Raw genomic sequence first — 27,181 nt, forward strand, 5'->3', positions numbered from 1 at the left:
TCATAAAAATAACATATCTTTATTCTAAAATATGATTTAATGTTGATTATAAGTGTTCATTGAAACAGAAGGCCATATCTTGTTCCGCTTGAAAACATTCACATTTCATGAAACAACAGCAAATACAATTCTTCTCAAACATATAAAGTTCAAGTCAAAACAGTTGTTTAATTACAACATACAGTTTTACTATAAGAGGTAAATTATATAGATGTAATTTCAGAAACTTTCACATTTACAGTCATAACTGGCATTACATTGAGTCATTGACCATCCTTATCTTGATTTCAGTTACATCAACTCGGTGATGCACTGAATGCACAGTGATTTCTATATAATAAAGATGCACACAATTCACAGTTGAGAACACAGTAGCAGTGGAAGAGCAATGGTAGAAAACTTACTGCAGACAATCTGTTGGCATCAGTAAGTGGTTTTGGTCGGATCACAAGTGGGCAACGCTCATACAGGTGTGAATGGGGTGTGAAACATTTTGAGCTTATCTATGTATACCAGGTAGTCGAAAACGCATTCAACCGGATGTGGTCGAATGTGTTCAGGCAGCCACAAAACTGCTTATTCTCTGCCTGTTGATCTAATGTTATGTACCGAGCACAATGTTTTTACATCAGAGTTAAGGGCTGGCCTGAGATGCACAAATATTAAATGCTGACCTGTCACTATATTGGAAAAATGATTAATTAAAATAAAATGTATATGATCCTTGATGGGTACCTCAATGGAAATATTTAAATAAATGAAGCATTACATTCCTTATCCCTTTTCTATACAATTTATATCTCTTATACTATTTAACTTCAGTCATTAAATGCGACACCTACTTTAGTCTTTGCCTTACCAGTGCCTATACCCGTAACTAGTCTAGCTACTGTATTCACTAAAACCACAAAAATTTGGTTTCCTGTGATAGATTCTTTGTTTTTTTATATTATGTAAACAGTAATTATATGTGCTAAACCTAAGACCTAAGCTTACCTAAGTGTATTTTCTCATTCAAGCTACTACAGTATATGACATGTGCTTAGTTATTAACTAACAATTGCAGGTCTTAAGCAATTATTTTGAATCATAACGTAGTTATTCTTTGAGGTACGCTTTCAGTCTTCTAATATCAGCAGGTCTGATAGCTCCTTTGGTTCTTTTCACAGATGTCTGCAATAGATCTTTTTTTTCAAGATTTAATGTCTGGGTTTGTGAGAATGTCCACTTCTAGGAATTCTTCAGGCATGACTTCGGACACTTTTTCCACCTTGTCCCTCCTCATGCACAGACGACCTGTGTTTGCTGGACGTACAAGTCCAAGGAAGACAGCACCAAGTCCCATTCCCGCGGCGCAGGAGAAGAATGCAGAGCTATAATTTTGTGTAATATCCACAAGGACACCTAAAATATTTGGAAAAAAACTGCATTATGTTACTCATTTTGAAAGTTTTGTATTCGACAATGCACTTGATTGTTCTTACCTCCTAATGGTGGACCGGCAAGTCCTGCAAAGCTCTGAATGCAAACGTAGACGCCTACAGCTAAGGGCATTCTCTCAATCCCTATGACATCGTCCTCAGCCAGCATTGGGATGTGTGTGGATGCGATGTTGCCGAGCAAGAATCCATAAAGCACACAACACACAGCCAGTCCCCAGAATTCACGTACCAAAGTAAATAACACCAACACCAGACACATCAGTGATACGCATCCAAGCAGTACAAAGACCTTCCTGACACGCCCCCAGCTCAGGACCCATCCGATGGAGAGCCGTCCGAAGATCTCCGCGACAGCCATTGTTGACAGCATATAGGCGGCCTTGTCTCTCTCGGTACCCATACTGGCACTGAGATCCACCACATATAGCTGTGGAGCAAAGAATCCCAATGTTGCAAAGAGGCCAAAAGCTGAATAACACAAAAAACTGCCTTCCTTCAGAACAGTCAAATCCAGGAGCTTATTTTTACCTTGCATCCTATTGTCCTGTTGGTTTTGAGGAACCTGAAGTGGTTCGGCCTCATCCTGCACCTTAACCGATTCGAGGCCTTGTTTCATCTTATCAAGTGACTGTACACCTGAATCTCCGGAGCTAATGGAGCTTTGCAGCTGGTCTTCAGGGATCTTCTGGTCAGATCCGGTCGGGGAAGTCTTCGGTTTGATGACTATGGGTCGAAGCAAAGCTCCGCTGATAATGATGGTACTCTGTAATGTTCCGATCACCACCAAAGTGTACCTCCAGCCAATGCAATTCTTAAGAGCCGTGAACGCTGCCAAAACAAGGGATACACGCATTACACATAAGTATGTTTTATGAATAGATAAATATTTAGATGACATTATATATCAATTAAGCAAGACCGCCCTCACCTGGAGCAAAAGCAAATATAGCAACTGACTCCCCTGTGGAGGCCATAGCAGTGACCAAAGAGCGCCGCTTGCTGAAGTACTGGGACAAGATTGTGACAGTTGGAAGAAATGTCAAACAGTAACCCAGTCCTGCAGAGAGAAGATGACATTTGAAGAACTTTTTACCTAACAATTTAGTTTCTATCGTGCATAGGTTGTACAGGCTTTCATTACCAGTAACTATCCCCATGGTGACGTACATCTGATTGATGGAGGTGGTGAATGCAGTTAAGATTGTGCCCAGGGAGATGAGGAACCCTCCAAACATCACAACTAGCTGGAAGCCAAATCGATTACTCAGCACTGATGATAAAGGTGCTAAAGGGGCACAAAATCATGGATGGAGATCACAGATCAAGGTCACAGAATTAAATGCATCTGGAAGGGAAAAGACCTAATAAAGTGTATTCTGCATGAATCAAGCCACTGAATATGTACATGTATGAAAATGTAAAGTGCATTCTGTTGTAGTGCAGCTATCCCTTAAAATCTGACTTTTTCCATGTTTAAGTGTTATAATTTGGTCCCCAGTACTTCTATAAACCTAGAAAATGTGAAAAATATCAACCCAGTAACGTAGGCTGCGTCCGAAAACTCTAAATTGCTGCCTTCTGAGGCAGCTTTCCAAGGCATCAAGGCATGTCCGAATTCAATGTTTGGTTTAATTCCTGTCTCCTGAGATACCTATGCGTGGACGTACATTAAGAATGTGATTGGTCGAGTCCGGTCGAGTTCGAAAAAATAAAATGGAGGCCAAGGACGCGACTGGACCACCAATTTAGTGTAAATAAAGGTATATTTTCACTTTTTACACCTTTTAATTGCATTTCTAGCGAGAAATTAGTATTGTAGTTTTCAAATATGTGATTAGTTATCACAAAGGAGCTCTCTGTTTAAATTTCAAACACGCTGCCTTAGAAGTGTGTCCAAAAGTCTTTCTTTGAGCTACCTTCATGCCTCCGAAGTCATTTCCTCATGAGGCAGCGAGGCAACGAGTCACTGCCTTGAGTTTTCGGACGCAGCATTAGTTTTGCTAAACCATTCTCTGCAAGCATGTGAAAAAATAGGTCATTGAAATTTGGCTCCCCCTGTGATGTCAGAAGGGGATAATACCGCCCCTTAATCTGCACTATCCAACCACGGCACTGCCATTTAGTGCAGAGGTCAGCTCATTTGCATTTAAAAGGACACACCTAAAACGACACATTTTTGCTCACACCTACAAAGTGGCAATTTTAACATGGTATTATAAATTATCTGTGGTATATTTTTAGCTAAAACGTTACATAAGTACTCTGGAGAGTACAACAAAGATTTATTTTACATCTTAAAAAAACTCTTGTGAAATGTCCCCTTTAAAGGCGGAGTCCACGATGTTTGAAAAACGCGTTGGAAAAGGAGACGGGCCGACTACCAAAACACACTTATAGCCAATCAAATCAAATCAAATGCCGGGTTGCGTATGTGTGGGGCGGGTCTATCAACAGAAGGTCCAGATTCTATTGGGGTAGGGGCGTGTTTGTTTAGGTGATTTCAAATATAAACATTGGCTTTCAAACATCATGGACTCCGCCTTTAAATGCAAAACATTGCACAGCTCTTACCTGTGAAAGTCATAACGAAGACGCATATTGAAATGATCCATGATACTCGACTGTTGCTCTCATCAAAGTCAATTATTAAATCCTTGAGAAAAATTCCAAAAGTTTTGATGACCCCATAGGTGAACACCTCCACCAGAAAAAAGGCCACAGCCACAATCCAACCCCAACCTCCATCTGGGACCTCTGTATACACGTTGGAGCCAAAGCAAGCTTTCAGTCTTAACATCCAATGTGCCATACTGAGAACAGTGACCTGTGGCAATAACAGAAACACTGAATTAGATAGCTCAAAGTTGGTGTACCTTATGGGTTTGATTTTCACATTAAGGGGCGATTTCCCGGACAGGGCTTACCCTGGTACCAGACTAAAATGCATATTTGATTTGAGTCAGTCACAGTGCCACTGACATATCTTGACATATATTAGTGATTTTTTTTTCTCAAGATGCACACCAGTAATGTTTTTTTTTTGTAAGGTTTGTTTGTAAAAACTACTTAAATGTCCTAATATAACCAGATTAATCTAAACACTGTCTGAGAAACCGCCCCATCCCTGCTGAAAAAAACAATAAAACCATTATTCCCATTTTATTGGTTCTAATGGAATATGGCCCAAAAAACACTACAGTGTAGTGGTTTTAATGGTAAAAGCCAATGGTTCCTATTAGTATTTTAATGGAAACCATTAAAATTTCTGTAATGGGTTTTATTGTTTTTTTTCAGCAGGGATATGTTTGTTCATTGCACTAATTTGTGGGCTGTATGGTTAAATTCATAGGATGTAAAGAGAATAGCCTTTAGTTTATTTTTTATCTATGTCCATCTGAAAAGTACTTAAGGTAAAAAACGTATAAAATCACTGCTTAAAAATGAAGTATAGGAAAACAATACACGTATATTAAATAAACACGTTTATAAAGAATAAAAAAAGGTAATAAAATGTACTTTGCGTCATATTTAAGTTTGTCTTTCAGTTATTGTTGATATTTTTTCTATTCATGTTTGTATTTATATTTTGCAAATAAGTAAAAAATGCTCAGGTTTAACATCGCGTGACTGCTCCTACACGTATCTAGTGACGTCACAGGAGGCGGGAACATAGGGCGGGAAGACACGAAATGTCAACAACTGATGCGCTTCAAGCAGAAAAACCGACTGAAATGCGGTCATCCAAGTCATCGATCAGCACTGGGTGAGGACGTTTTCAAATAATGAATCTGTGCTTTACTTAGCATAAACATTTTAGGTCTGAAATTCACAATATGTAAATAGACACTACTGATTATTTTCGCAGACTGTCTGTCATAGAAAGTTTTACAACACCTCTATTTTATTATGTTTTACTGTACAGACTACAAAACGATTAATATACTGTTGTGTAATGCCTCAAAACATTTCGCAACTCTTGTGTTAACATGTTGTAATACAAGCATCAATTATCTTTTTAAAGACCCCTGGCCTGGATTCTCCTTATGAATGATTTGCACGTCATTCACACGCAGTCCACACCTGTTTTATTTGACCTATGGATAAATAAATAATTTGCTCACATTTATGTTGGATTAAGAAATCAACATATTGTTATTTTTAAATAATATTCATAAATTGCTCATAAATTGCTTTGTACTACTTTTATTTCAACCATTCTCCAAGCATTTCTCTTTATTACATTTTTGTACCTACAACAAGGTAAGAACATGATATACACACACACACACACACACACACACATACACACATACACACATGAAATGACCACGTGGCACAGATTTACAATACCTGTCTATCTAGCTATACCTTACTACTTATAAATTGAAATGTTGTAACCCTTCTTCATATCCATGAGAGAACCGTGCTTACCTGTTCCCGTCAGTTCCCGTCAGTATTGTTTCTTTATTGCCTTACTGCTGTACAATCACAGCCAAGAGTCCATGTGCTGTTGGGTCCACTGTCACAAATACTGTGTGCCTCTATGGTGGGAGGTTTCAGCTGTTCAGCATGTTGGGGATTGGTTTACACTCAATGTTGAATGAAAGACCACACCAGCAACCCCCCCTTTCCTTGAACTGGAATGTCTTGCTTGCCGTGTGTTTGTATTTCCCTCCCACCCCAGTGTAAAGTGGAAGCATGCTACAGCAGCGACTATGCTAAATGTTTTAAAAGTACTAGTGCATTAGGTGAAGTTTGTTACATAAGAGGCAGCAAGGTGTTATTCAAACCTGATATTGAATATATTCTCCTCAGACTTAAAAAGCTTTATGGCTCTTCATGTCATTTTGGACCATTGTATGTTGAATGAATGAGGCACACTGATATCTAATAGAAATAGGGAATTTTTTTGTTTATTTTGGCAAGGTCACAGTACACAGTGTTGTGTATTAACTGTCTAACCACTTCTGATAAGGTGGAGTAGCAAAAAGAGTCTTTGTTCATTAGATATAACAGTATAGTTACTGTAGCTCAACTGGTATGGTATTGTGATAAAAACGTAAAGATTGTGGGTTCGATCGCGGATACACACATTTTAATAAATGATTAACTTGATTCTTACGATAAAAGTTTTTGCCAAATTCAATATTTCAATTTTGCTTTGTTAAAGAGCACCTATTTCATATCATCTGGTATAATACAATGTGTTCACATGGTTTATAGTTAAAAAACACATTATTTTCCACATACCGTACATTTTTGTTGCTCCAGATTTTTCTCTCTTCCTGATACACATGGGTTTGAAAAGCTCTGTGTTCCTAATTGGCCAGCTAATCTGTACGTTGTGATTGGCCTGAATAATACCTCTGACGTCAGCCGGAAATGTGATGCTCCTTACCGTGTTTGAAAGATTCGGTCACAATGCAATGCTAACATGAGTTAACTTACAGGCTGTGAGTCCAAAGCGGGGGGAAGTATGATAATGTCGGTCTTCTCTACGTCACCAATCCCAGGAAGTAAACTGTTGCCTACAATCTGTGTGTTTGTTGTAGTCCAAGAAAAGATTTACGTTGGAGATGATTACTCGCGTCGTCGTTTGCTTTGGGGTACCTTTTGCATATCGGTAACATGTACCTACACCTGCACACCAAAGGAAATGTAAAAAATATGAACCGGACCATTGGTGCTCTTTAAGCCTGATTAAATAAAAGATTATTAATATAACTAATCATATAATCCTATTTTTCATTTTTAAAAATATAAAGTGTTTTGTAAATTTGTATAGATTATTTTTCTGTAATGATAAGTGACTTAGTATCCAGTACAATATCAGGGTAACAGTTTAGATTAAGGTTGTATTTAAAGGGACTATAGAATTTACCCCCATCTAGTGGTGAAATTGTATTTTGCGTTCAAACGAATAGTGCTCTCCAGCGCCTCGCTTTTCCAAATACACGTTGCAACTATGGTAGCCGTTATGTACTCACTGATCTCTTTGTCCGTTTCAGCTAGTTCACGTGTTCTTAATGAAAACACGTTGTGGAATCGCGTTGGTAGGCTTGCTTTTTGTCCCTCTCTGCTATTATAGTTTATCAATACGGTGGAACGACATGGAAGTCTCCTTGGACTTATCAGTTCAATGTAAGTAAAGAGAAGAAATTCTAAGCTTACAAAGAATAAAGACATTGATTTTGATTAATAAAACACTTAAAACCCTACTTACTGTCCCTTTAAAGAGCACCAATGGTTCGATTCACGATTTTACATTTCCTTTGGTGTGTAAGTGTTTATTAGTACATGTTTATGATATGCAAAAGGTACATACCGCGAAGTAAACAATGACGTAAATCTCTTTTGTCAACACCTATACCAGGCTGTTAGCATTACATTATGACTGAATCTTTAAAACATGGTAAGGAGTGTCACATTTACTGCTGACGTCAGAGGTATTCAGACCAATCACAACGTACAGATTAGCTGGCCAATCATGGACACAAAGCTTTTCAAATCCATGCATTTCTGGAAGAGAGTGAAATGTGGAGCTACAAAAATGTACGATATGTGGAAAATAATGTAATTTTTATCCTTAAACCACATAAACACATTGCATTACAGCAAATACATAAAATATTTTATTTTAGCAACATCAAAAGACATTTCTGGTTTAGTTTCAGTTGACTGTTAGTGTAGTCTTGCTGATTTAACCACGAGGTTACATAAGACAGAATGGTCTGGAAACGTTGATTTCTGACATTCCCATTTTCTTTTCTAGATTCACTCATTGAAAATGGCACAGTTTGGATTTTGTGCACAGCTCCTATTTTATTTTCTGATCTCTGGACTGATTCATCACATCAAAAGCCACAATCAAAAGGAGAGCAAGACTGCTGAAAAAGGCCAACCTAATTTCATCATTATCTTAGCTGATGATATTGGATGGGGCGACCTGTGGGTAAAAAGGCCTGACAACTCCACACCCACACCCTGGCTGGACTCATTAATGCTGATGGGCAAAAGGTAAAACATTGAGTGTTATTTAGACATGACATAGCCTCATTATGTCAAATTATGGGAGCTTATGTCTGGTATTTTGCAGGTTCACAGACTTCCACTCCCCTGCCTCCACATGCTCACCATCACGTGCTGCGCTCCTAACAGGCCGGCACGGTCTACGAAATGGGGTCACTCACAATTTTGCAGTGGGGTCCGTTGGAGGACTTCCACTCACTGAGACCACGTTTGCTCAGGTCCTGCACGATGCAGGATATTATACAGCCATGATCGGTGAGCACCACAAAAGTCTAAGAACATGCAGAGATTAACATTTGATTAACATTCTGAGGCCAGTGAATTTAAACTGGGATTATTTTGAGATTAATGTATTCTGGATTATTATCAGAGCAAATAATAAGCTATTCAAGCTTAACGAAATATGTTGCAATGTTTTACTTACAATTATTTATTATAACCTACGTCTTATGACTTCACAACAGGAAAATGGCACCTTGGTCACAATGGTTCCTATAATCCGGTTCATAGAGGTTGGTAAACACAAATGTTCAAAGTTTTTTCTGTTTGTCTATAAATTGACCTATAATTGGTATTGGCTGTTATAAGCATTTTTCCTACTATCGGACAATTGTTTAAAAACAGCCTATGATCAGGGCAGATATCCTGGCAATCGTAACTTATGCTGTGTGATTATTTTGAATCGGGTGACAATGACAAAAGAATTTAAATTTGTACGCTTTCCACTTCTAGTTGTAAAAAGCAAAACTATCGGAAAGCACTGGTATAGAAGATGTCTTTCTAAGTAATCGGATATTGGAATTAATTTTCTACTATTCCTCATAAAAAACACTTAAAAAAGCCTCTAGGATACATTGTTTATACCCAGCTCCACTAAGTTGTTAATAAGGATTTCCATTCTTTTGTGTTTGTACATTAAAGGTTTTGACTATTACTTCGGTATTCCTTATAGCAATGATATGGGCTGCACTGACAAACCAGGCCTTGACCTTCCCAGCTGCCCTCCTTGCATGCGCCATCATGATACATCTAGGTGTGTTATTTTCCATGTCATAAGCTAAAGCTAGTTTCATCTTGATTGACCTGTCGACATACTAAAATGTCAAATGTTTTATTTGACAGAAAGCACGACCAGTGCTACTCTAAAGTGGCATTACCTCTATTTGAAAATGAGACAATAGTTGAACAACCCTTGGACACATGGAGCCTTAAAGACCGATATGCTGCGGCGGCAGTCACGCAGATAAAGACAGCAAGGTATGTTTACCGCTAATTAAGTTTTATTTATTTAAAATGGTGGTTATGGCACAGTGGACACATGCCTTTGGTGTGAGAGACCCGGGCTCGAATCCACTGTGACACACCATTGTGTCCCTGAGAAAGTAACTTAACCCCTACATGAAATACGTTTTTTTCTAATCCGTTTTAGGCTACATCCAGAGGTTTTTTGAAATACGTTTCAAGTCGCATTTCCGGAAATAAATTTCAGTCTGACCTCTCTGATCGCATTTGTGTAGTTTTTTGGTTATGTCATACTGTCACGTGTTTTTGGGAAAGTCCATGTATTGGGGAATATAGTTTCTACAACGTCAGACGTCGAGGCAGATTGTCATACCAGCGCGACATCATTGCAATAGAAACAGTGCAGATAATCCGGAAAACACAGCAGAACGATACACAATATGGACAGTGAGTCTGTCAAATCGGATATGTACCAAAATCAGATGTGGACTGACATTGTGAACAAGGTATTAGTTCATTTTAAAGACCTACTTTTACCTTGCAAACCCTGAGTGCATTTACATGCACAGTCTCACACCAACTATGCTCAATAAACTGATAACTTGTAGAGACATGTGATTGTGAACACGTAAAACTGTTTTTTTTTATTTGGGAAAGGTTATAAATGGCTAAAGCAAAATCCAATCGACAAAGGTTGATTTCTGCACATTACACCAGTTTCATGTTGCATGTAAACGCTTTAACTGGCTATCTCGCCATTTTGTTCATGTAGCCTACACATGTCTCTGTTTGTAAAAGATGTCAAAAACTAAAATAAGTGTAAAGTAATGCATAAAACTGTTGACTAATGCGGTAGAGAAACTGCAATGGAGAAACTGCGAAATTAAAAACTTGTGTTACAAAAGATACAACAGTGTACCTTTTGAAAGATTTCCTACCAGCTTTTTGAATGACTAAGCAGATTTTAGGTAGTGACGCCACTGCCTGCGAGAAACCTCACAAATCTTCAAATCTCATATAAACGCAATTTTCTGCATAGCCAGTTTATTGATTTGCATGTAGACGTATGAAAACAGTAAGCTGGTTTTTAATAGATATTTGCTTATTTTGTGCATGTAAACACACTCATTTCAGAAAAAGGCTAATTAAACACCACACAAACTTCATGCTTAAATTGGTAAAAATGTGAATTGAAATGGGTCTAATAAAGAACCAGCAGTAATTCAAAGACATTTTTTATTAAAAATTGATTATAGGAACAGGTCGCTGCATACAAGCACAGCTGTTTGGAGACTTTGTTCGGTCAATATGAGGTATAGACTGTAAACAAGTTTACTTGACAGATAGATAGTAGTTGCAGTACTGACCTTTGACAAAGATCAGGTGGACTGTGCACAGCCAAGCCCCTTGTACTGTCAATGTACCGGTTTACTTGGCTTTAAAGTTGATATCATGGGTCCTAGTGCTCACATAGCGATGTTTGAAACAATAAGTAATTTAATTTTGAACTTATGAATTTACTATATGGATTTTATAGTATATAACAGCTTTATTAGTGAGACTTACAGAAATTATAACATGCATATATGTGTATATGTACTTCTTAACTAATGCTTTTTATTTCTTTCTGTGTAGTGTTTATCGGAAACAACCATTCCTACTGTATGTGGCTCTGGCTCACATGCATGTCCCACTGTTTCATAATGCCTTCCTCAACGTTACTACGCAAGACCCCTATACAGCCAGCCTCAGTGACATGGACTCTCTGGTGGGCACAATCATGCAGGCTGTCAGCGATGAGCTGTTGGAAAACACACTCATATGGTTCACTGGTGAGTTTTTTTACACACTGTCAAAAATAAAGGTACAAATGCTGTCACAGGGGCAGTACCCTTAGAAAAAGGTCCTACTATGTACCATTTAGGTACAAATATGTATCTTTGAACTACCAATATGTACATTTGAAGTACTAATATGCACTTTTTGGGTACAAAAGTGTACCTTTTTGAAAGGTTAATGTCCCAGTAACAACTTGTGTACCTTTATTTCTGAGAGTGCATATATTACAGGTGCATTAAAAGTGTAGCTTTTTCAAATATATTTTTTTAGAAATTATTTAATTAAATTCCTTTACTTTCTAAGCTACAGTATGAATATTTGTGACCCCGTCTGTGAAATACATGTTAAAGTCCCATAAGCGAATTATGGGTGTTTGAAATCCTTAAAAGTTTGTGAATCTGGGGAAAAAAATTCAAGGTCCTGGAAAGGTTTTGAAAATATACATGCATAGATAAAGGTCATTGAAAGTGCTTGAATCTATTTTATGCAAGAAGTTTTCTGGAAAAAAATCCATATTATTCCCTGTGTAGTGTAGAATAATATCATACAAATTCTAGACTTTTTAGCACACGTGCTAAACTGTTCGCTTTAAATGCTTATATCTTCTGTATGTAGATCTGAATCATACCAAAATGCTTTAACACATGAAAATGTCTTGGGTTACATATGTAACTGTTGTTCCCTGAGAAGGGAACGAGACGCTGCCGTCTCCCTTGCCATACTTCCTGCGTCCCTGTAACAACGTCCTTGGCAATATTTCAGATAGCCATATACTTCCTGGCTCCCTTGTAACCCTGTCTTATTCGTTAAGCCTCACCATTGAATGTGAATTTGACACATTCAGACGCACTTACCCCTGGAGGCGTCCCCAAAGTTTCACTGCAGTGACGCAGCGCGAGTTCCCTCAAAAGGGAACTGTAACAATGTATCTTAAAATGTAACACGATGTAACCTTGCTCTGACTTGAAATGTGACCCCACATTTAGTCCTTGAATTTGAGGGTATCGCATCTGGAAAGTCCTTGAAAGGTCCTTGAATTTGAAGTTAACTAATGTGTGGGAACCCTGTAGATAGCAAGGTTATTTTTTATGTTATGTAGGATGATTTTTTATGTAAAAAACAGGAAATCACAAAAATATACTCATATTTATGAACATTTTAAATCCTAAGGTGACAATGGCCCGTGGGAACAGAAATGCCAGTTTGCAGGGAACGTTGGGCCTTTTGTTGGAAGATGGCAGACAAGCAGAGGTAAAGCTATGTTCAGTGATGAATAATATATTGCTCTTACTTGTTTTTATCATAAAACTGTCATACATTTAACCCATCAGACTATGTATGGAATGAGCGAATATGCATTTTACATGGCCTAATACTTAAATAAACATGATTCTGTTTATTCCTAATATTACAAAATTCAAGAAATACTAGTTCACTGTGAACCTAAAAATGTCAAAAAACACCTGTGACTTTAAAATGCACTGTATGAGTTGAGAGTAATGTACTGTTACTGATAGATGATAGCATAATCTGATCCTTTCAAGGAGTGAAAAGTATGCAGAAGCTTGTGAATGACGGACGTCTGAATTCTGTGGGTGCAGATTCCACACAAGGCTTCTTATGTTTCTCAAGTTGTTTCGGATACCAGACCAACTAAATGACTTCGCATGTTGACATTCATTTGTGCAGGTGGTGGATCAGCTAAGAGAACCACATGGGAAGGAGGTCACAGAGTTCCCACAGTGGTTGCATGGCCTAAGAAGATCAAACCCAACACCACCTGCAGAGCCCTGCTGAGTGGTCTGGATATCTTTCCAACCATCCTGTCCTTGGCCGGTGTAAGACCACCGTCAGATCGACGTTATGATGGCATTGATATAACAGACATTCTGCTTAATGACTCTGACACAGGACATAAGGTCTGTTTGGAAAAACTGCACCACACCGACCAAAACAAAAAACAGTGTCGTTTGTTAGTTTGAAATTTGAACCCTTTTCTTCATCAGAGCCTCATGCATCCAAACAGTGGGGCTGCAGGACAGTTTGGAGACCTACAAACTGTTAGGCTACAACATCACAAGGCTTTTTACCTTACAGGTCTCTGTTATTATTACACCCTCATGCTATTCTAAACCTATATGAGTTTTCTAATCTGTTAAAAACAAAAACTATATTTTGATAAATGATATCAATGCATATTCTCAGCATCCTTACATCTTCATGCAGTTAATACACTACCATTGGTTGTTACCCTAAATGCACATCTTCTCTCTCAGGTGGATCAGAGGCATGCGGCGGAGGAAGTGGACAACAGCAGTATCACAACCCCCCTTTGATATTTGACCTTTCACAGGACGAGGCAGAAGAGTCACCTATGATCCCCGAGAGTGAGGAATACAGGTCTATCTTACGGGATGTGGAGAGAGAAAGAGAGGCTCTGTTGTGGGACATCGCCACAGATAAGGTATCGACTGCCGACTACACCACGGTTCCTGCCGCCGTCCCCTGCTGCCAGCCACGCAACCCGGCCTGTCGATGTCACAGTCTGAAATGAGGTCAGTGGGCTCGGCCTTCACCTCAGAGCTGTTTGTGAGATCTGTTAAATCACTTCAGCATATTGAAAAGCTCCATGTATGTTGACACATTGAAAAGAGCACCGTTTAAATGTTGAACGCTGTGTCCCAGAAAAATCCAAAAGCCTATTTGATAAGAAAACTGGAAATGTTGCAATATTTGTTGAAATGTTGCAGTTTCATTATGAACTAGAGAACATTTTGTAAAAACAGGATTGTTTGACATACTTATGATTTAATCAAATTTTGTTTTAAAAAAATATCTTAAAAGTTATAAAAAGCAGAGCTGTCTCCATCTTGTGGTAATACTGTTGCTTCAACCTACTTAAAGGCGGGGTGCATGATCTCTGAAAGCCATTGTTGACATTTGAAATCGCCTAAACAAACACACCCCTACCCCAATAGAATCTGGACCTTCTTTTGATAGAGCCGCCACACACATATACACAACCCAGGCAACGATGACGGTAAGTACACACGCCCCTTACTGCTGATTGGCTACAAGTGTGATTTGGTACTCGGCCTGACTCCCTTTTCCAAAGTGTTTTTCAAAAATCATGCACCCTGCCTTTAAATAGGCCTAACCATGTCAACAGATCAACAGAATTCAATTGCTTGTAGTGTTTATTTAACTATTGTGCATACAGGGTTCCCACACCTTAGTTAACTTCAAGGACCTTTGAAGGACTTTCCAGGTCCGATACCCTCAAATTCAAGGACTAAATGTGGGGACACATATCAAGTGAGAGCAAGGTTACATCGTGTTACCTTTTAAAATACATTGTAACTGTTCCCTTTCAAGGGAATTCACGCTGCATCACTGCGGTGACACTTTGGGGACGCCTCCAGGGATAAGTGTGTCTGAATGTGTATATCAAATTCAACCAATGGTGAGGCTTAACAACAAAGACAGGGTGACGTGGGAGCCAGGAAGTATATTGATATCTGAAATATTGCCAAAGACAGTGTTACAGGGACGCAGGAATATGGCAAGGGAGACGCAGCGTCTCATTCCCTTCTCAGGGAACGACAGTTACATACGTAACCCAAGATGTTTTCATGAGTCAAACACAACTATGCAAAAAAAAAAAACATTTTGGTATGAATCAACATTCACATACAGAAGATATAAGCATTTAAAGCAAACAGTTTAGCACGTGTGCTTAAAAAGTCTAGAATTTTTATGATATTATCCTACACTACACAGGGAATAATATGGATTTTTTTTCAGAAAACTTCTAGCATAAAATAGATTCAAACACTTTCAATGACCTGTAACAATGTATGTATATTTTCAAATACTTCCCAGGGCCTTGAATTTTTCCCCCAGATTCACAAACTTCAAGGATTTCAAGGACCCGTGGGAACCCTGTGCATAAAATACCGATAAACAAATGTATTTATCAGACATTCTGTTTCTGAAATAAATATAAACCGAATAAAACTAATAAATTGATTTCTCATTCAGCCTTTATTTATTTGTTTGTTATTAAGCACACTGGTGAATCCATCCATACATCCAAACAGTGATGAATACCTACCCTGCTACTCATAAAATGTACTTCAGACAAACAAATGTGGTGCTTTAAAATAAAGATATAAAACTGAGAAATGCTGTGAATGGAATTGTGAACTCCTATTCACAACCATATCTTAATAAAACAAAAATGCATTTTAAAAATAGTGTAACTTAAAACCATAAATATAAAATGAATCACCTAAAGTGCTCCAAATTTGTAATAACATTGTGCGTTCCCAAGTTCCTTTTCTGTTTCGATAAAAACATCTATATGTAATAACAAAACACCACATTTTAAAACTTAAGGTATTAAAACAGTATTCAAAGGACATAAAGCAGCTCCCTTTTCTGTTAGTTTACAAGCAAGTCCTTTATGACCCAACGTTTCTATTTCGAAGCAGCCAATGTAATACAATATCACAGCAGAATATAAATAGATGAACAGTCAATGAGCAACCAACATTCAGACCTAGTGCAACATTAAGTTAGGGTGGAAAAATATTATCATTGCAAAACAATGTGTGCATCTCGAAAATTACTGTTAGGAAATTAGTGTTTTGTTCGCAAATCAAGCAATTCCAAGAAATCTCAGGACCTTACTGGCATCAGCGGACATTGTTATAAACCACACTGGTTCTAAATAAGCCAACATGAGCAATATAATAATATTATTAACCCAAATGTCCAGCAGAGTGAACCTGTGAGCAACATCTTTGAACCATTAGAAGAAAGGGAAGTGCTTAAGTAAAATCGCGCAAATCTCAATCACGTGTTTTTAACCATTTGTTGCATGTGCAATTGACCACCCTTAATGGCACATTAGTCAGGGCATTATCTTTGCAAGCTTGACATTCACCTTGTAAAAGAAATCTACAGCTAATGGTTCAGTGTAACTGGACATGTTAACAGTGAAATGTGTTCCAATACAGCCAATATTTTGAACTCACAGTCTTGAATTACAGCTGAGAAATCGCTAGAAGGACTATGGATATAGTCTGTGACTGTATGTGTTGACGACAGTTTATTGCAGATTCGGTTAACAAGCCTTGCCAATAAGAATGTGTTAGGATCTGGTTAATGGAGAGTACGACTTTCATTTTCCTCACATTGCATTGAATCAACCTCTATGGCTTGTAAAACAAGCGTGTTGACATCGGCAGTATTTGCATCGAGGTTACCATCTTCAGATGAAATCTCAGTGCTGACGCTCTTTATATCAATTTGCGTACCGATCGCTTCCTCATTTCCCTCAAGTATCAAAATGGCACTTCCAGTGTGAACGCATTTTGCATTGATCTTGTTCACCTCATCTACATGATCTTCATTGCATTCACTGATCTGTGAATGTGTGCAGCTGGTTTCATCCACAGCATCTTCTTGGATAGCAGTATCTATGCTGGAGTCTCCGTTCTCCTGGATGGTTATCTCTGCTTTATCTTGGTCTTTAGTATCTGGGACGTTCTCCACAGAGACGCTGGCTTCGTAAGGTTCACAATCTTTATCGGTCGTTACTTGAAGATCCTTCGCATTGTGGTCACTCTGGGCAGCATTGAGATCCGAAATGACTTTTTCAGGAACATCCTTGTCAGGAAAGGTTTGTTTCACAGTGTATTCCTGCTCGAGGACAGCTTCCTTTTCTCCCCCTTCAATTATTGATGTAATCTCAACATCTTTTCCAACAGACATATCTTGAATAGCTTCTACACCATCAAGATCTCCTTGCAGATGCTTGACTTCGAGGGACCCGACTTTTTGTGTGACGTGATATTCACATCCATCCCCTTGTAGATTTTTGAGTTTCTCATCAAGCTTTTGGGTCTCTTCTGATCCACCTTCTACTGAAGGAATATAAGAAATGCTTGGGTGGACTTCAACCATCAAATTAATGGTGCATTCTTCCTCTTTTAATATCTGTTCATGGCCACTTCCCTGCTTTGAGTCAGGTGCAGTCTGTTCCGTTTCTAGATCTGAATAATCTGTTTGTTCATTTAGAGGTTCTAGTCCACTTGACGTGGCTCCTGCGCATTGTAAAGATGGCACGTGAGGAGCAGGGCTGTTAAGAGAAATATAACATTAGGATGAATTCTCTCTAAATATTTCATTATTATAAGCTGTAATTGCAAATATTTTACCTCTCTACGGATTCATATGGAACAGGAGCAGACCATAACTCTGGGGACCCCTCTCCTTCCTCCTGCACCCATCCACGGTTGGAGGAAGCATACGTCAGAATGGCATCTGTCACAGTGTAGGGTGTATGACCTTGCACACAATCCTCAATGTGCTTGACAGGAAGCTGAGTCTGCAGAAAGAGATGGAGTTGGCTGTCGGACAGGCATACCGTCATGTGCAGTACCCTGTAGATAAAGTCAATAACAATAATTATGCAAAATCCAGTATTACAAGGTTGGATGTGTGTGAACAAAACAACCATACAATAAAAAACTTTTTTGCTCCTCCCACCCACATAGACGCATTTTGGACGTTCTAAAACAAATGATATGTGGGGTATTTTAAGCTGAAACTTCACAGAAACATTCTAAGCATGCCTGAGACTTATTACATCCTGTCCCTTTAAAGGGACACTTCACCCATTTGCATTAAGCTGTGTATAGTTAGTAACCCAGTCATGTTTTTGAATGGTCATGCATCATTCCCTGTGTTTCCCCTGAGACAGGAGAAATATGGATTTCAGTGTTGCACTTCCTTCTTTCAATGATGTAAAAATCATAATTTTGCATCATTGAAAGAAGGAAGTCCTATATCTTTGTAGAGGGGTTGAGACTACAAACACTCGTTTTCAATGGACCTCAACACTTATTAGTTTTAATGCAGTTTAAAATTGTAGTTTCAAAGGACTCTAAACGATCCCAAACAAGGCATAAAGGTCCTATCCAGCGAAACGACTGTCATTTTGGGCAAGAAAAACAAAAAATATGAACCCCTAAACCACAACCTCTTTTCCTCCTCCGGTCCTGCGACGCACCAGCGCGACCCCACGTAATTGCGCAATGACGTGGAAAGGTCACGTGTTACATATATGAAATGCACATTTGCGGACCATTTTAAACAATATACTGACACAAAGACATTAATTAGTATCGGAACGGTCCTCTTTCTCCTCCACACTTGTAAACACTGGGGCATAGTTTCGCATACGTAATCCGTGACCTCTTGACGTGATGACGTATCACGTGAGGTCACGCTGGCGCGCCACAGGACCGGAGGAAGACGAGAAGTTGTGTTTTAAAAGTGCATATTTTCCACCCTTCCCGCCAGAAATCACACTCGTTTCGCTAGATAATACCCCCATGCCTCTTTGAAATAGTTTAGAGTCCTTTGAAACTGCAATTTTAAACTGCATTAAAACTAATAAGTGTTGGGGTCCATTAAAGTCCATTAAAATGAGAAAAATCCTGGAATGTTCCCCTCAAAAAATACAACCTCCTCTTGACCGAACAAAGTCTTCTGAACCGAATAAAGACATAAACATTCCGGATTACATGGTGGTGAGCAAATTATCCGGATTTTCTTCTAAGAAAATGGACTTATCCTTTAAGTTGAATTCTGGCAAAAGCGAATTTTTTTGCTGTACTTGCAAACATTTAAATAAATAAACGGGTAGAGCTGACCTGTCCAAAAAGCTCTGTAGACCTTTTCTCCTCCTTTCAATAAAGTCATCATTTATAAAGGTAAACAGTGACTTTTTGGGTAGATCAGGAACAGGCCTGTGGGTAAAAACAGAAAACATTAAATCTTTGCATATCATATCATCTATATATTTTCATATTTCTTTTAAAGTTAAACAATGTATTCCCCTTAGTAACAGTAGTAGTTGTAAGCAGAAATATATCATTGTGTAAATCAAGAGCATTTCAGCAGAGACAGAGATATAATCAGATACACGTATGTGCTTGTGCTTACACAAGACCAGCATTCTTCTGCAGTTTTTTCTTCAACCACACAAACTCGCTATATCGTCGCCTTACACAGGATGTTTTCGCAGTGAAGGCTTTGCTGTTCGTCTGGTGAGAAACACAGTAACCATAGTCAGATCAAAGCAACATACATTCAGACAAAACAGTAATTATAGGCCTGTATTGTCTCATTTTCATCAATTTTGTTGTGTTGCAGCCTGATACTACAGTCGTTTGAATTCATGTTTTTTTTTTTCATTTTCTACACGTCATACAGAGTGAAAACTGAATTTTAGAAATGTCTGTAAATGTATTAAAAAGAAAAACTGAACTATGACATTTGCATAAGTATTCAACCATTTACTCTGTACTTAGTTGAATCACCTTTGGCAACAATTACAGCCTTGAGTCTTTTTTGGGTATGACGCAACAAGCTTTGTACACCTAGTTTGGAGGACTTTTTTGACATTCTTCTCTAACCTCTTTCCCAGAGCACTTTGGTCGCAGAAAATTTCTGTAAAATTGGCTAATGTTCTGGGATCACTCCCATAAAGTGGACCTAGTAACATTGCAGTAACATACACGGAAAGCATTCTGCCAATACTGATAGTTTAGTGGTTATATTAATGTGCATTAAAGCTCACATAACACACTCTGTTTCTGCATTTATGATGTTCATCTGGAGTACCTATAGAGTAGTATTAAATCCTTTATATCTCTGAAGAGTCTTTAGTTTAATCAGATTTATAAAAGAAAGATTTGCTTTACCGATTTTTTCCGATAACGTACGAAAAAATGAAGAAGGAGGAGTTACTACCGCAGAAGGAACGAGTACGAGTCATGCAACACTATACAACATTGTTTAACTTATGATTCACTACATGTTCGTGTTATTTATACAATATGCACGCGCCTATTTCCAACATAAGACAGAAGTCTTACCGCATGCCACTCATGACCCGGTTGGAACTTTTCAATGAAATCCAGCGCATCAAACTCACACGCAAATCTCTGCTGCTACCCCGGATAATAAACTATATCCATTGTTTCCATAAGGCTGACTTTCTTCTCCTTACATCCAAAAACACACTTCTTCTTTCGTGCCATTGTTGAGTTTTGAAATTAAACAAAGCTGTCGCGTGATAAGATGTTTGTAAGTTCTAGCGTCTCCCGCTGATTGACGGGTGGGCGGGGTTTACCGGGGGAAGTGCCCATAAAAAGAAGTGATATGTATAGAAACCCCTGAAACGTCAGGACCTGTAATCGAAAAAAAAGCTTTCTGAAACTTGTATGAACCCTGGCGAAGTGCATTCGGCAGAGAAATACTCTGTAACACGCCCAACTGCTTTTTTGACACTTTGCCTACGTTTAGCATGAGGAAACAACTCTATAACTGTGTTAATAAGTCAGAATGAAATACCATTGAACCTCCCCTTTAACTAAATTTTGAATAATATATTTTCTGAATGTAATTAATGACCATTAACATTGAATCAGTGATGTTTCTTTACATTTTCTATACACGAAGCTCCAATTCATTACATTTTCCTGTTCTGCTTTTATCGTCCAATACTGATTATTGGCCGACATATCAGTGCATCTCTAGTTGTTGCAAAGGGTCTGAATACTTATGAAATTATGATATTTCAGTCTTTATTCTTTTTAATAAATTTACAGACTTTCTTAAATGCTGTTTTCACTGTTATTTAGAGGACGGTTTCACAGACAGGGATTAGACTAGTCCTAGACTAAAATAAATGTAAGAGCTGTCCAAAAAACAACTTGCACCGATGTTTGTTAAAACTAGTTATATTTCCCAAAAATGTAAGAGCTGTCCAAACTGAAAACAACTTGCACTGACATATCTTAAAATACATGCATGTTTGTTAAAACTAGTTATATTTCCCAATTAAACTAAGGCCTAGTCTTAGTTAAAGGGACACTCGACTTTTTTTGAAAATATACTCATTTCCAGCTCCCCTAGAGTTAAACATTTGATTTTTACAGTTTTGGAATCCATTCAGTTGATGTACCGTGTACTAAGACTGACAGAAAATTAAAAGTTGTGATTTTCTAGGCAGATATGCTAGGAACTACTCTCATTCTGCCGTAATAATCAAGGACTTTGCTGCTATAACATGGCTGCAGCAGGCGTAGTGATATTACGCACTGCCCGAAAATAGTCCCCTGCCACTTTCGGGCAGTGCGTAATATCGCTGCGCCTGCTGCACCCATGTTACAGCAGCAAAGTCCTCGATTTTTACGGCAGAATGAGAGTATAGTTCCTAGCAAGTTTCCGTCGGTCTTAGTACACGATGCAACTACAGAAGAGTCAAGTTTTAAATAGGAAAAACATCCAAACTCTAATGGTCTAATTAGATTCAATGGATTGTGCTAAGCCAGTGCTTCTCAATTATTTTCTGTCACGCCCCCCCTAGGAAGAGGTAAACATTTCGCGCCCCCCCCCCAACTCTCCGCCGCGACTGTAAATAGTATAATTTGCCTATAAAATTACACATCTGCAAAACATTGTATCTTTATTAACATTGAGAAAACACAAAAAAAAACACAAAAAAAATCGATCAACTTACAACAAAGAATAACTTTATTAACATTGTTTTTAATCCGTAACAAAAAAGACTTAAAATGCATCAATTTGCCTGAAATAAAAAAATCAATCCTTATTTAAAGTATAATATTTTTTGACCATTTGATACTGAAAAATTAAATATAATCAATAAATAACACAAGCGGTTTACAGCGTGATTGGGGTGTAATGTCTTTAAAAATCACTTCCTGAAACAGTATTTTCCCTGGGGTCTCGCGCGCCCCCCCTGGTGTCGCTTCGAGCCCCCCCTGGGGGTCCCGCCCCACTATTTGAGAAGCACTGTGCTAAGCTATGCTAAAAGTGGTACTGCCAGACCCGGAGATCAGCTGAATGGATTTCAAAAAGGTAAAAAATCAGGGAGTCTTAATACTTTCTGAATGCATTGTATATTCAAAATCACACACACACACACACACACACACACACAAGAATTTTTTCAATGACTTTCATTACATTTCTCTCTATGTGGCAGACAGTAACCTCTGCACTTAAATGTCCCTTACTGGCAATTCAGTTTACAAATAATATAGTCAATGGCTTTCAGATTGATTTAATCAATATACATACAGTTACAATAATTACTTGTTATCTGGAAAAACACCATTTATATCCTAAAAGAAGGATTTTTTTTAGGTTTATAAAGTAGTTCAGGTCACATATCCAACGATTATCAAAGATCCTTGAATCAAAATTACTCACATGTAGGAAAATTTTGAAGTCCACATACGAATTCCATGATCCTTCATTCTGAACCCGAGGATTCTGAACCCTCACAGCTATGAATTCCTGTAACAGCATCAGAGATTTTTAAGACCAAACCTTCAGATGAAATCTCGAGATCCATTTGCAGCACAAACAAAACATTAAGTGTTATGCCTTGACATTTGAATGACTAATGTCTTCACTGTCTTTGTGTTGATGATTGACAAGACTTTTACTATGATCATCAGACTATGATCATAAGGGCGCTGACATCATCCGGCAACTAATCACAAGATTTTGAGTAAACCAACTGTGGTTTACTTGTTAAAAGATAAAGCAATGACTTCATGTTTTGTTTTTGTTTAGGTGTTCAATTGCAATACCTAATATGTCACTGCACATCACACATATAAACAAGAAACATAAAGGAGAAAAATAGATATCTTACATCTTCTTGACTTGTGATCATCCTATTAGAGGTAACACGGCACAGTGGACATCTGTGGAAAAACAAGAGTCAGCTATTATAAAAATACATGCATCAACAACAAAGGCTTTTTGCTTGGCTTTTTAAACTCACATGATTTTTTCTTTCCTGTCTTTTGTTTTCCATAAGAAAGCAAATATTTTTACAAATCCATAAAAGGAAAAACCAACAGATTCGTCAGACCCAATGTTGCCGTCTACTCGCCAAAACATCATTGATTGTTGATTTAGGTATCTAGGGTTAAAAGGGAACCCAGCATCTTGTGAATTGCTCTTTAACCCCTGTCACGAATCATCTGCCCCACCCCTTCCTCTTAAATGCCATTAGTCACGATTAATGGTCAATTTTGTGGCCAACACATTATCAAAGACAAAGCAAAAATAAAAACCACAACGTACAGCCAATTCTGTCTAGTAAATCTAATTCGACACGATTAGGAATAATTTATTATTAATAATAAATGATTTAAGATTTATTTTACACAAATAAGACGGCTTTGAAAGACTTACTGTGCGATTTTTTTCCAGGTTGTTCTCCGAGTACATGAAAACAAGCGTCAAACGTAAACAAAGAAGTAGTAAGAAAGTAACGTAAACGCTTTCATTCACTCTGGTGGGGAAATGTAGTTATCATAATGTCTTGCGATCAAATAAAAATAGGTCCAAATGATTATAAACACGTAAAATGTGTTTTCAAATCAGCCAGTGATGGTGCCCAGTTCCTTCTTTTTCGGCTATAAAGCAGATAAAATGAAATACTGCCATCTAATGTACTGGTGGTATGAAAAATCTCATTACTCATCAGACGCTGTGCAGACCGATCGGCGTATAACATCAAAATATCGCGAGAGCAATGCTAATACTGTGCTCTCTAATCGTTCTCGCGGTACTTTGATGTCTTAGCAGTAGTATACTGTAGTATTTACTACAATAAACTGTAGTAAATGTTACCACACTATAAAATATAATATAAATTATATTATACTTTTGTAATGCATGCTACAATATAATGTACTATTAGTTAAGTAATAAGCTGTAGTAAATACTAGTTAAAATGTACTATGGTGAAATTTAAAAACATGCATCTTACTATAGTTTTTCTATAGTAAATACTATACTACAGTAGTTTTCATTGTGGTATAATATAGCTTCTGATGTTAGTGATGATGGAGAGTCCATTGCTCATGAGTGGTGTGTAAGAACTTTATCCCCTTTAATCTTCTTTAGCGTCTGTTCATGCAGGTGGTGTGAGAGAGAGAGAAAGAGAGAGAGAGACCTTTTTCACCTGATTGCTGATTTAAGAGTTTATTCTGGTTGGTTAGCGCATCACTGTGTTTTGAGGGGTTTTTGTAACATAGATTTATTTCTTTTTAAAAGTGTTGGACTAACCTAAAAGCAATTCTTTAACAACAAAAGAAATGGAGGAAGCAGAGATACGACAGCAGAAACTGGACAGTCAGGTGAAGAATAAATCATTATGCATTTATTTACATACTACTGCTTACAAATACCTGACATGTAATATATACTTTTGCACATTATTTTGCACTTCTAACATTAATGTCAAAATTAAATCTAGTGTAATTTTCCGTACTTTAAACAGATTACAGTAGATGCTTGCAAACATTAAATTAAAACAAGTGCAAGAATAAAAATCTTTAAAAGCTTGATCATAAAATTTGTTGTGCATTTAATATATTATATTATATTATATTATATTATATTATATTATATTATATTATATTATATTATATTTTCATTACAAATTACATTATAAGCATAACAATAAATTGCTTGTGCATTGCCTTTTGGTCCACAAAAATATAGGCTTAGGCAAATCTATGACATATGTCTGTTTATTTCTAGGTTTAGAATAGCTTTTGATGTTTACTGTCGCCACACGACCCTATTGTACATGTTTTAAGTCCATAAAGTAATCTCATTAAAATAAAAGTACATGTTCAGCCTATTACCATTTCCTAATGTTTGGTTATTAACATTATTTGTAGATTTTCTATTATTTTTAACAGAATGTTTGACATATTAACACCTCTCATAGCGTTCGCTTTTAATCAAGAAGCAACAAAGAAGAAGGAGAGATGCCCTGATGGTCACAGCAAATCATGACAATTATCCGAAGGCACGCAGACAGAAAGCTGAATCTGATGACACAGCTTTATTGATAACCCAGTCTCAAAGCAACACTTCCCTTAATGGTTGGTAAACGCTTTTAGGAACCAGAATGATTCAGAGAGGAAGATTTTATCATCCAATTATTGCATATCATATATACCTTATTTTATTACAGTAAATAAAACACTGCCTTTTTGTTAACAGATGCACAGCCTGAGCAGGTTTATGACAACACAGTAGAGGAGATTTGTTTGGGAGAATTGAACATTTCATCCAAAACAGCAGAGACATCAGAGGAGGGAGATCTGTCTCATCCGATCATGCCCAAAAATTTTGATCTAGAGATCAGCGCCCAGCCAAGCCCTGAATGCATTCTTGACACAGAGGGGCAAACAGATGTAAAAAAAACAAAGAAAAAATGCCTTAAAAAGGGCCAAACAAAAAGTGAGTGTTTTTCTGTTATATTTTTGTATCTCCTGTAGTGTGCTCTGTCATTTTGTTAAATTGTGAATTCTTTTGAAGTACCAAAAACTGTAGGAGAACCTAAGGAAAATGAAGATAAAGAAAAAAAATCTATTAAGAAGAAGGACAAGATAAATAAATCTACAGAAGAAGTGAAGACAGGGCAAGAATCTTGTAAGTGTACCGGTGATGTCTCCATTGTTAAGCATGACAAATGTTAAAGGCCATTTCCTGTAGCACTGTTCACTGCCTATTCATAAAAAGGAAATAAGTTGATATTGGCGTTGCTGACATTCCAGATATATAAGTATAAACATTGTACACTCGTGGTCTTTTCCAGCAATTCAGGCCAATTCAGTGGTGGAGTTCAATGTAGAGACAGGGAATAAAATTGATTCAGAGAGTGAAGATGAAAGAAAAGACAGGTCGAAGAGCCCCAATCCTTCCACACCAAAGAAAGAACAAGAACGCATGGCAGGTCAGTTAAATATTCAATGTCTAAACATTACCAGTGTCAGTGAAATAAACAATAAACTGACTTTTTGTTAAAGGTGCAGTGTGTAATTTTTAAAAGGATCTCTTGACACAAATGCAAAATAATATTCAAAACAATATTTTCAGGGGTGTATAAAGACCTTTTTATAATGAACCGTTATGTGTTTATTACCTTAGAATGAGACGTTTTTATATACATACACTGAGGGTCCCCTTACATGGAAGTCGCCATTTTGTGACGCCATGTTTCTACAGAAGCCCTTAACGGACAACATTTTTTTACTAAGTTGTCTCCAACGATGACATGTTTTTCCGGTGGCGGCTACCGTAGCCTCTTTATGTGTTTCAAAAGTGAGGGGTGAGCAGTGGACTGAGCCGTTGGTTGCAATTCGCAACTTTACCACTAGATGCCGCAAAAATGTACACACTGCACCTTTAAATAGTCCTCTGATTTATTTGATGTGTCTTAATTGATGCAAGAATATAAATTTTTACTTTCACTGTAGTGGGACTTGACCTTAGTGACAGTGATGAAGAAAAAAAGGATGATGAGGAAGAAGAGATGAGGAAGATTAAAAAAACACCAAAGAAGTCAAAAAAAGGAGCAAAAAACATTGCTTTGTTAAACTCGAATTATAAGGAATCATCTTCTGACGGTGATTCTGTGGACATGGGAAAGGTGAGACGTTAGATTCATATGAGTTTAAATGTATTGATTATTTACATTGTAAATC

General features: G+C 37.6%; 4 protein-coding genes across 8 annotated transcripts in view; 2 read left to right on the top strand and 2 right to left on the bottom strand.

The window, feature by feature from the left end:
• Nucleotides 1-6,073, bottom strand: LOC129420374 (monocarboxylate transporter 7). Its single transcript, XM_055175258.2, has 6 exons — nt 5,874-6,073; nt 4,014-4,266; nt 2,584-2,727; nt 2,371-2,499; nt 1,485-2,270; nt 1-1,404 (listed from the first exon to the last, which is right to left on the bottom strand). Exons 2-6 carry the CDS (start codon nt 4,249-4,251, stop codon nt 1,193-1,195), a joined length of 1,509 nt encoding a protein of 502 aa, XP_055031233.2. The 5' UTR covers nt 4,252-4,266; nt 5,874-6,073; the 3' UTR covers nt 1-1,192.
• arsg (arylsulfatase G) lies at nt 5,069-15,592 on the top strand. 3 transcript variants are annotated; one of them, XR_012369248.1, is made up of 13 exons: nt 5,069-5,205; nt 8,215-8,459; nt 8,539-8,726; nt 8,936-8,983; nt 9,393-9,504; nt 9,594-9,728; nt 11,349-11,545; nt 12,723-12,803; nt 13,242-13,471; nt 13,559-13,649; nt 13,829-14,107; nt 14,773-14,867; nt 15,456-15,592. XR_012369248.1 is itself a non-coding variant. In XM_073866881.1 (12 exons), the coding sequence occupies exons 2-11, from the start codon at nt 8,230-8,232 to the stop codon at nt 14,104-14,106; spliced, it is 1,590 nt and encodes a 529-aa protein (XP_073722982.1). In that variant the 5' UTR covers nt 5,069-5,205; nt 8,215-8,229; the 3' UTR covers nt 14,107; nt 15,456-15,592. The 3 variants fall into 3 exon arrangements, 2 of the variants coding, with proteins under 2 accessions (XP_073722982.1, XP_073722983.1); XM_073866881.1 differs by lacking the exon at nt 14,773-14,867; XM_073866882.1 differs by lacking the exons at nt 14,773-14,867; nt 15,456-15,592 and adding an exon at nt 14,928-15,449.
• Nucleotides 14,054-27,181, top strand: part of LOC129420370 (tubby-related protein 3) — a 14,802-nt gene continuing 1,674 nt past the window's right edge. The window contains exons 1-7 of one of the 2 annotated variants that reach the window (XM_055175253.2): nt 14,054-14,107; nt 24,735-24,817; nt 25,417-25,573; nt 25,695-25,934; nt 26,013-26,126; nt 26,293-26,430; nt 26,954-27,126. In XM_055175253.2, the coding sequence (XP_055031228.2) occupies nt 24,776-24,817; nt 25,417-25,573; nt 25,695-25,934; nt 26,013-26,126; nt 26,293-26,430; nt 26,954-27,126 (864 nt within the window). In that variant the 5' untranslated portion in view covers nt 14,054-14,107; nt 24,735-24,775. Of the gene's footprint in view, nt 14,108-24,597; nt 24,675-24,734; nt 24,818-25,416; nt 25,574-25,694; nt 25,935-26,012; nt 26,127-26,292; nt 26,431-26,953; nt 27,127-27,181 lie in introns of those variants that run through there. The other variant, XM_055175254.2, reaches the window with a different exon arrangement.
• Nucleotides 15,578-24,152, bottom strand: snx11 (sorting nexin 11). 2 transcript variants are annotated; one of them, XM_055175252.2, is made up of 7 exons: nt 23,868-24,152; nt 23,320-23,371; nt 22,869-22,955; nt 19,569-19,669; nt 19,277-19,372; nt 17,777-18,001; nt 15,578-17,697 (listed from the first exon to the last, which is right to left on the bottom strand). In XM_055175252.2, exons 2-7 carry the CDS (start codon nt 23,338-23,340, stop codon nt 16,719-16,721), a joined length of 1,509 nt encoding a protein of 502 aa, XP_055031227.2. In that variant the 5' UTR covers nt 23,341-23,371; nt 23,868-24,152; the 3' UTR covers nt 15,578-16,718. The 2 variants fall into 2 exon arrangements, with proteins under 2 accessions (XP_055031227.2, XP_055031226.2); XM_055175251.2 differs by lacking the exon at nt 23,868-24,152 and adding an exon at nt 23,452-23,819.

This window comes from Misgurnus anguillicaudatus, chromosome 4 (genome assembly GCF_027580225.2).
Source record: "Misgurnus anguillicaudatus chromosome 4, ASM2758022v2, whole genome shotgun sequence".
Lineage (NCBI taxonomy): Eukaryota > Metazoa > Chordata > Actinopteri > Cypriniformes > Cobitidae > Misgurnus > Misgurnus anguillicaudatus.